Source organism: Elephas maximus, chromosome 7 (genome assembly GCF_024166365.1).
Source record: "Elephas maximus indicus isolate mEleMax1 chromosome 7, mEleMax1 primary haplotype, whole genome shotgun sequence".
NCBI lineage: Eukaryota > Metazoa > Chordata > Mammalia > Proboscidea > Elephantidae > Elephas > Elephas maximus.
Genome location: NC_064825.1, coordinates 128187626 through 128196417, shown reverse-complemented (window position 1 = coordinate 128196417; position 8792 = coordinate 128187626). Strand labels below are relative to the sequence as shown.

At 53.6% G+C, this 8792-nt stretch overlaps 2 protein-coding genes across 3 annotated transcripts in view; one reads left to right on the top strand and one right to left on the bottom strand.

Moving 5' to 3' along the window:
- Positions 1 to 642: 642 nt before the first annotated feature.
- ARL2 (ADP ribosylation factor like GTPase 2) lies at positions 643 to 7590 on the bottom strand. Its single transcript, XM_049892426.1, has 5 exons — positions 7436 to 7590; positions 4222 to 4332; positions 3974 to 4136; positions 2129 to 2209; positions 643 to 1119 (listed from the first exon to the last, which is right to left on the bottom strand). Exons 1-5 carry the CDS (start codon positions 7498 to 7500, stop codon positions 985 to 987), a joined length of 555 nt encoding a protein of 184 aa, XP_049748383.1. The 5' UTR covers positions 7501 to 7590; the 3' UTR covers positions 643 to 984.
- Positions 7591 to 7653: 63 nt separating this feature from the next.
- Positions 7654 to 8792, top strand: part of BATF2 (basic leucine zipper ATF-like transcription factor 2) — a 28830-nt gene continuing 27691 nt past the window's right edge. For both annotated transcript variants that reach the window (XM_049892423.1, XM_049892422.1), the window contains exons 1-2: positions 7654 to 7832; positions 8545 to 8617. In XM_049892423.1, coding sequence (XP_049748380.1) covers positions 7813 to 7832; positions 8545 to 8617 — 93 coding nt within the window. In that variant the 5' untranslated portion in view covers positions 7654 to 7812. The remainder of the gene's footprint in view (positions 7833 to 8544; positions 8618 to 8792) is intronic.

The window sequence follows — 8792 nt, the reverse complement described above, 5'->3', positions numbered from 1 at the left end:
GAAGCTGGTGGACCAGAGGTATGGATTGAATACTATCCCCCCAAAATGTGTCAACTTGGCTAGGCCATGATTCCTAGTATTGTGACTGTCCACCACTTTGTCAATTTGGCTAGGCCATGATTCCTAGTATTGTGTGATTGTCCACCACTTTGTCATCTGACGTGATTTTCCTATGTACTGCAAATCCTACTTCTGTGACGTTAATTAGGAAGGATTAGAGGCAGTTTGGAAACCCCGGTGGCATAATGGTTAAGAGGCAGTTATATTAACGACCCAAGACTCAATCTACAGGATTAGTTTGTGTATTGAGTCCATCTCTTTTGAGATATAAGAGAGAGAGAAGTGAGCAGAGAGACAAGGGGGCCTCATACCATCAAGAAATAAGAGCCAGGAGAATAGCACAACCTCTGAACCCGGGGTCCCTGCGCTGAGAAGCTCCTCAACCAGGGAAAGGTTGATGACAAGGACCTTCCTCTAGAGCCCACAGAGACAGAAAGCCTTCCCCTGGAGCTGGCACCCTGAATTTGGACTTTTAGCTTCCTAGAGTGTGAGAGAATAAATTCCTCTTTGTTAAAACCATCCTCTTGTGGTGTTTCTGTTATAGCAGCACTAGACTAAGACAACCAACAGATGACTCAGCCAGGAGCAAGGAGTGATTTATTCTCACAGCGGAGCAAAGACGAGGCCCATAGCCTCGGTAGCAGCAGAGGCTGTTTCCTCCCAGGTCCAGTGTCCCCTTCTTAGTGTGGCAGCCCCAGGGGAGCCAGGTGGGGAGTGGGGGTAGCAGCCAGGGCAGCAGGCCTCCTATCACGGGAGCCGACTGGCCCAGGAGCAGCAGTGGGCAGCAGCAGCAGCAGCAGGATGTGGAGGGGGCGGGGAGTGTTAGCCCAGCTGGCTGACTCCCACCCCCTACGGATGGTGTATGGCCGGGGCTGGGGTGCAGGAAGGGAGGGTCTGGACTGGGAGGTGGGCGTCCAGGGCGGCTCAGTCGGCTGTGAAGATGCGGCTGGAAATGTCATCCAGGAGCCAGTCAATGCCCAGCAGCAGGTTCTCCCCAGTGAAGGCGCTGCAGCCCTGGATGCACCAGTGGTGGCTGCGAATGGAGTCCAGTTCCAGGGCCTGGGAAGGCGGAAGGGCGGGAGGGCTAGGTGACCACAGGCCCCGCCTACCTGCAACCCCAGGGACATCTGTGTCTCCCTCAAAGCCCTGCTCAAGGCAGCCTCCCCTGGCCTTGGGAGGTCCGTCAGCCCCCTTGGGACGCCTGGGCTCTCTGTACACCGCCACGCCAGCACTGCCCCTTAGTAATGGGACAGCAACTGAGGCTCCTGAGCCTCCACTAGGGTCCAGGGACTGCACTAGGGCCCTACAAATGTCCTCTCATCTACTCCTCCCAAGGTTCCAGGAGATAGGGATTGTGTTGGCCACTTTATAGAGGAGGAAACCCAGGCTCAGAGAGATTAAGCAACATGCCTAAAGTCACACAGCTTGTCAGGGGCAGAACCAAGATTCTAATCCCTTCTTTGTCATTCTGGTGTTCAAGAGCTAGACTAACAGTTACAATACAGGCTCTGGGGCCAGATAAGCCTGGGTTTGAATCCCGGCTTTTCTACTTGCTAGCTGTGTGACCTTGGACAAGTTCCTAGTCCCTCTGAGCCTGTTCCCCCGTCTGTAAAATGATAATAGTAGTTCCTTCCTCAGGAGGTTGTTGTGAGGATTAAATGAGTGAAGGCCTGCAAAGAGCCCAGCACAGAGAGAACACTCAGTACAGGCTAGCTCCTCTTAGCTCTTGGAATAATCGACTTGCAGGTCTGCCTCCCCCAGGCTGGGGCACCACTGTTGTTAATGTGCCGCTGAGTTGATTCTGACTCACAGCGATCATAGGGTTTCCTAGGCTGTAATCTTTACAGGAGCAGATTGCCAGGTCTTTTCTCCCGAGAAGCTGCTGGTGAATTCGAACCACCGACCTTTTGGTTAGCAGTTGAGCGTTTTAGGGGCACCACTAGGCCTTATTAAGCGCTGAATCTCCAGTGTCCCCACAGGTCCTGCCACACAGTAGGGCACTAACAAATGCTTTTAAAATAAAATAATGAGGAAACGCATACCCCTTTTCCCCAAGGCCTCGTCTCACCTCGCGAATGGCATTAGAGGACAATGCCCCAGGCAGGTCCTGCTTGTTGGCAAAGATGAGGAGGGTTGCTCCGGCCAGGCGCTAGGGAGAGAAGACAGAGGTAGTTGTGGGGGATCTGTGGGGGAGGCTCAGAGGGTGTCCCAGCCCCGCTCCAGGCAGCCCAGCCCCTCCTCTAATCTCCCAGAGCATCTGGGGTCAGAGATCAATCTGGACAAGGCCCCGTGGTGGAGGGAGAGGTCATGGAGGCTGGCGCCACACGGGCTGGAGGGAGACCTGGGCTGGGTGGGGCCCTGGTTCCAGTTCAATCACCACCCAGTGGGCACCGCACCCTTCTGTGCCTCAATTTCTCCTTCCATAAATGGGGAGGGGTACTGGACAAGACGATCTTTCTGTGGTTCTGGGGTGCTTGCGTCTGATGAGCTGAACTGCTCAGGGAATGTCCAGGGGCCTTCTTCTCTATCAAGTTTCTGCAGCCCTTTAACTGGTTCACTCCCAACAGGCCTCACTCTCTGCTCCTGACTCTAGTTATTTCCATATGTGCGTGCAACTGGGCTCCCTCCATGTGGACCTAACTACATAGAGCTTCGGTGTGCCAGGCCTGGCTGAGCACTTTACAGCCATGCTCCCATCTGACCTGCTCAACACCTTGGGGGCTGCTGTTATACAGGAGACCACGTGTCCCTGTGTGCCTGGGACAGTCCTGTTCACACCTGTTGACCCTGCATAAATAAATAAATATTTTTTAAAATTATAGCTCCCCACTCCCCCTCCCCCCAGTCCACGGTAACCACTAACCTACTTTTGTCTCAATCTGCGTAATTATTAACAATACCCTCTTCCTCTTTCACTCTCAAACTGCCCTGGTTTGCAACTAAATACAATGTAGCAGCCTGAATCAGGTGTCCCTGGGAGGCACAACTGGTTCAGGGCTTACTGGTGGGTCAAAGACATTCAAAGGTGCCTTGGAAGAAAGGCCTAGGGAGCTGCTTCCCAAAGGTCACAGCCTTCAAAACCCTATGGGACAGTTCTACTCTGCACATTTGGGGTTGCCATGAGTTGGAATCGACTCAATGGTAATTGGTTTTGTTTTATTTAGCCTGGATCAAATTCTAAATTTGCACTGATGACATTAGAAATTAGCCTTGGCACAATACTATCAGCTAAACTATAGACTTTGGATTTCTCTCATTTTTGCACTAATATCATTAGTGGAAAAAAGAAGAAACCCCAAAAAAGTCTATAGTTTAGCCAATAGTGTTATTGTTGCTGTTCGGTGCCAACAAGGTTAACTTCTTAGTTCTGACACATACACTGTTGACATCTGGGAAGCTGGATGAAGGGTGGATGGGAACTCTCTGTACTATCTTCACAACATTCTCAGAATCTAAGATTTTATTTTTTAAAAAAGTGCTCTACTTTGGACAACAAGTTATACGATCGCCCCACTTATAATCCCCATTTTAAAGAAGAGGAAGTAAAGGCTCAGAGGGGTTAAATGTCTTTCCCGAGGTCACACAGCAAAGAATCCGACTCCTGAACCAGGTTCAGAGCTCCATGCACTGACCATGAGTCATCTGATAATGTGGCTGTCATTCCAAGGTGTGGAAACTGAAGCTCAGAGCTGTGAAGCGGTGACAGCACAGGGCTATGACCCCAGGTCCCGGTCCACAGCATGTGCCCTGCCCACAGCACCATGGGCTTCCCTGAATCAAGTGAAAGGTGTGTCTCTGCCTCCCCGAGGGTGCTCAGTGAAGGACCAGGGTATGGCCCTAAGTGACCCTCTGGGGTCCTGGAGCCCTCCGAGCATCTGGTGGAAGCCCCCCGCCCAGGCAGGCCCCTGCCTACCTCCTCCACCAGCAGGCTCTGGAGCTCTTGTAGGCAGTCCTGCATGCGCTGCCGGTCGGCGCTGTCCACCACCCAGATGAGGCCATCGGTGCTCTCAAAGTAGTTCCGCCAGTAGGACCGCAGGGACTTCTGGCCACCCACATCCCAGATGTTCAGCTTGAATCTGGGCAGGGGAGGGGGCAGCTGGAGGGTCAGCCCAGCCCCTCTCCCACCCTCCCTGCCCACCCGCCCGCCGAAATCCTGCTCACCCACGGTGCTCCAGGGTCTTGATGTTGAAGCCCAGCGTCGGGGAGATGGTGTCGATGTCTTCCCCATTGAACTTCTTCAGGATGGTTGTTTTGCCAGCATTGTCCAGGCCACTGGGGCACACCGGATTAAGGAGAAGTGCTCACACTCTGCAGATTGGTGGCATTGTCACTCACCACAAATCAAAGTCAGTTGAGCACATGCCTGGCCTGCCATCGACCCACGATAAATATGAAGGATCAAGAAATAAACATCTTATCATCTCTACTTCACCGACAAGGTGGGTGTTGTCATCCCTTAATTCATTCCACAAATGTTTACTGAATATCTACTACATGCCAGGCCCCCTTTTGGATGCTGGGGGCACCCCAGATAAGAGGACAAAGTCCCCACCCTTGGGCAGCTCACAATTGAGCAAGGAGACAGCTGAAAAAGTGCAAACCAGTGAGAAACTTAAGATGCTGGTGAGCTTCAGAAACCCAATGATGAGGCTCTGAGAAGGTCACCTTCTGTGAGAAGGTGTCTTGAGGTGAGGCCCGAACTACAAGGAGTCAGTTTTCTGAAAGACTGGGGAAGGGCATTCCAGGCAGAGGGAACAGCAGGAGCAAATAACTGGGGGCACCTACCCTTTCTTCGTTGTTTCTGGAATGTACCAAACCCTTTACTGCTGAATGAGTGTGCAAAGGAATGGTGAGTTCCCCAAGTGGGAGAGACAACCTTCCTCTTTCCTTCCAACACTTACGGGGACTTGTAGCTCTGTGTGGTGTGTGTGTGGTGTGTGTGTGTGTGTGCGTGTGTGTGTGTGTGGAGGGACACAGGCCCTGGGCTCAGCCTCTTATTGCTCACCTTACCTGGGGCAAGTGACTCAAGCCATGAAATGGGGTGATGAGAGGACCTGCCCTGAAACCCAGCCACGGCCCCTGATAACTGGCAGCTGATATTTCTCCCCTCTCCCTGCATCATCCATGATTCCTTCCACACGGGATCATTCCCATCAGCTGACAACCTCACTGTTGTTACTCCCCGCTTAGAAAAAGCAAACAAAACCTTCTCTTGTTCCCTCTCCTTTCTCCAGCTAGCTGTTTATTTCCTTCCCTTTACAGCAAAGCTCCTCGAAACGCTGCCTCCATCACTCTCCCCAATCTGCCCTCTTGCTCTTTCTAGAGCCCACTTCCATCAGGCTTCTGCTCCCTCTGCCTCCCTAAAATTGCTCTTGCCATGGTCAGTCCCCAGAGACCTCCACTGTGCTCTCCAATGGCTGGTCGGTGCTTGGTTCCCATCTTCCAGCTCTACCAGCAGCACCTGACAGACCTGCCTGTCTCTCACTCCCTGACCCATGCTGCCCTTGCTCTGAGACATGTCCTCGCTGGGGCCTCCTCATATCTCCTGGCTGCTCCTCCTCATCACCCTGATCTCTTGATTGGACGGAGTACACTTCACTCTCTTCTCTGTCACACTCACCCTCTAGGTGAGCTCATCCAGGATCCTGACTGCAAATACCATCTTTATGCTGTTGACTCCCAAATTGATGCCTCTCGCCCAGCTGCTCCCCTGGTCACCTGTCCCAAAACCCAGCTGCCTCCCTGACATTCCTGGGATGTCTCAGAGGCATCTCACATGGCCAAGTGAGCTCTCAGCTTCCATCCCTGTCCCGACCTGCTCTGCCCTGGTCTTCTCTGTCAGCTAGGCTCCTCATTCTTCTAATTGCTCAGGCCAGAAAGCCAAGAGTCAGGCTTGACTTTGCTTTCTCACACCGTTGGCCAATCCAGGAGCAATTCCTGCCTGCTCTCTCATTACCTTCCTACTTCATCACTATGATGATTCCACTCTGATCCAAGCCACCATCCTATCTCGTTCTCATTATCGTGATTGACCCCTAACTGGTCTCCCCCTTCTGCCCTTAACCCATGTCCTCTATTTGCAACACAGAAGCCAAAGTCAGACCACTCTTCTCCTCTGTACAAGACCCTGCCTGGACTGTCTTCCCCAGACACCTCTGACCTAATCTTCTAGTGCTCTCTTCCCTGCTCATTCTCTCCAGTCACACTGCCCTTGAACGCACCAGCTGAGTTCCTTTTGGGCCCTTTGCACTTGCCCTTGTCTTTGCCTTGACTAGTCTTCTCCAGGTAATTACACAGTTCACCCCTCACTTTACTCACCCGTCATCTCCAGGAGCCTTTCTTGGCTCACCCTATTTTAACGGCATTCTTCTCTCCCCACAAAAAATATTTTATTTGTTTTATCATCTTTCTCCCCTCAGGCATTCTATAACATTCAAGAGGACAGAACTTTGTTTTGCTGTTTTACCTAGCAAACATGGCACACAGGAGGCGCTCCATAAATACGTATTTCTTGAATGAGTGAATTCTCTGCGCCTTTCTCCGGGATCTTTAAAATGAACACGGCGGGCATATTTTTAAATTATTTGCGCGCATAAGCGACTTCTCTGCTGGCCCAACTAGTGGGTCTCAGATGCCCCACGTGGCCCGGCACAGTGTAAAACTCCCACTGCTGTCCAGTGGATTCCGACTCATAGTAACCCTATAGGAAAGGCGCGAAGTGCCCCATAGGGTTTCCAGGGAGCGGCTGGTGGATTCGAACTGCCAACCTTTTTGGTTAACGACGGAACTCTTTACCACTGCGCCACACAGAGTAGGGTGAATGAATGCAGGGACCCTGGGGCTAACAAGTCCTCAGCTTCGGGGACACCGAGGGGCCGCGGGGTGTCACACACAGTCTAGCCCGCAAGCAAACCGCCCAGCGGAACCAACCCTCGCCCCCCGGGAGCAGAGGGCGGGGCCGCGTCCCCGGGATTCCGAGTTTGGGGGCGGGGCCGGGGCCGGCACCCTCGGACAGGGGGGAAGAGGTCAGAGCCGGGAGGACAGCGGTCCCACGCTCGTGCCAGGCCTCCGGACGGTGACGTCTGAGTCACCTCCGGGCCCTATCGCCCCGCTACGCTTGGGACGCCTGGTCCCTCCGCTGCGCCTTTAGGCCCACACCTTTGGCCTCTGGACTGGAGTCCCCCCTCCCCGAGCCGATGGTACGGCCTCCTCTCGGCCCCAGCCCGAGCGATTGGTAGGGCCCACGTGCGTGACGCACAATGGGCAGTTGGTACGAGCTGGCCGGCCGCGCACCCCGCGCCCGGTAGGGGGCGTCTGTCACTGCCCCCCGGCTGGGACCCCACTACCCTAGCGGCTCCGCCGTCCGGGAGGATACAGCATGAGCAGTCGCAGCTCCCGCTCTTTCTCCTTCATTTTCTTCAGAATGGTCAGAAGCCCCATGATCCCAGCAGCCCCCTCCCGGCCGCCGTTTCTTCCTAGTCCTGGGATCCCCGCTCCTTGCTCCTATTGGCTATCACGCCCAGCGACAGCACAGCCCATTGGCCAGCCCTTTTTGGGCCCGCCCTTGCCCCACGTGACCTCAGAGCGGCCGCGCTGTGTCTCTGCTGGGGTCCCTCTAGCGGCGGCGCGGCTTCTGCGCGGCCACCTGCCTTAACCCTTCGCGTCCCGAGGGCCGACAGTTGGGGGCGAGGGCGAGTCTATTCCGTCCTCCCAGGACCCAAAAACTCGGCCGGGAACGGAAACCTGAAGTTCATGGGTTGGATCTTGGCCAGGTAGGGAGTACCTGCAAAAAGGTGTGGCCAGCCGGGGACCCAGGAGTCAGAAGCGAGAGCCTCATGACCTGGGGCTGTCCTGGAGGCTGTGTAAGGGCCTGTTACCCGGAAACGTGGTCCAGATCCCGCTCTTTTGGGGCCTTGGTGTCATCCTAAATTTGCCAATGACGGAACAGGAATTGGGCCTCCCCCTTGCCAGGCTCCTGAATGCCGGTATTGGTCCCTAGGGACCGTTGGAAATGTGCGGGGTGGGGTGGGGTTGCGTGTTTTGGGTTGATTCAGCGACGGAGGGAAGATTCCCCCACGTTTAGACGGTGGGAAGCAGGGATAGTAGGTAGTGTCCTGCAATGCTGGGGACAGACCCTCACAAGAATTGTCCCGCCTGAGCCCATGGTTTCCCTTTGAAGAAAAACAATCTCACGTTTGCTGATGACAAAAATGAGGCCCACCAAAAACTCGCTGCTGTCCAGTCGATTCTGACTCATAACGACCTTATAGGGCGGTAGAACTGCCCCATAGGGTTTCCAAGGAGTGCCTCGTGGATTCTTGGAACTGCTGACCTTTTTTAGTTAGCAGCGGTAGCACTTAAACATTAACCACTACACAACCAGGGTTTTCTTGAGGCCCACAGTGACTGGCAAATAGTAGATGCTCAATAAATAGTTGCTGTTGAATGAGTGACTTTGTCCAACAGTTTGGTTCTTTCCCTTAGTTTAGTACCCAAGAGATCCAGAAAAACTGAGGAAACTGAGGCCAGGAAGCAAGCAGATTGTAAGCTCAGAAGGGTGAGTCTCGTGTGTTATTTTGAGCCCTTCCACAAGTTCACTATAGGGTAAGTGTGAGTAGACAGCACAAAGGAACCAAACAGTTGATGGGGAGTTAATGCTGATTCCTGGTGACCCCTTGTGTGTCAGAGTAGAACTGTGCTGTATAGGGTGTTCAATGACTGGCTTTTTGCAA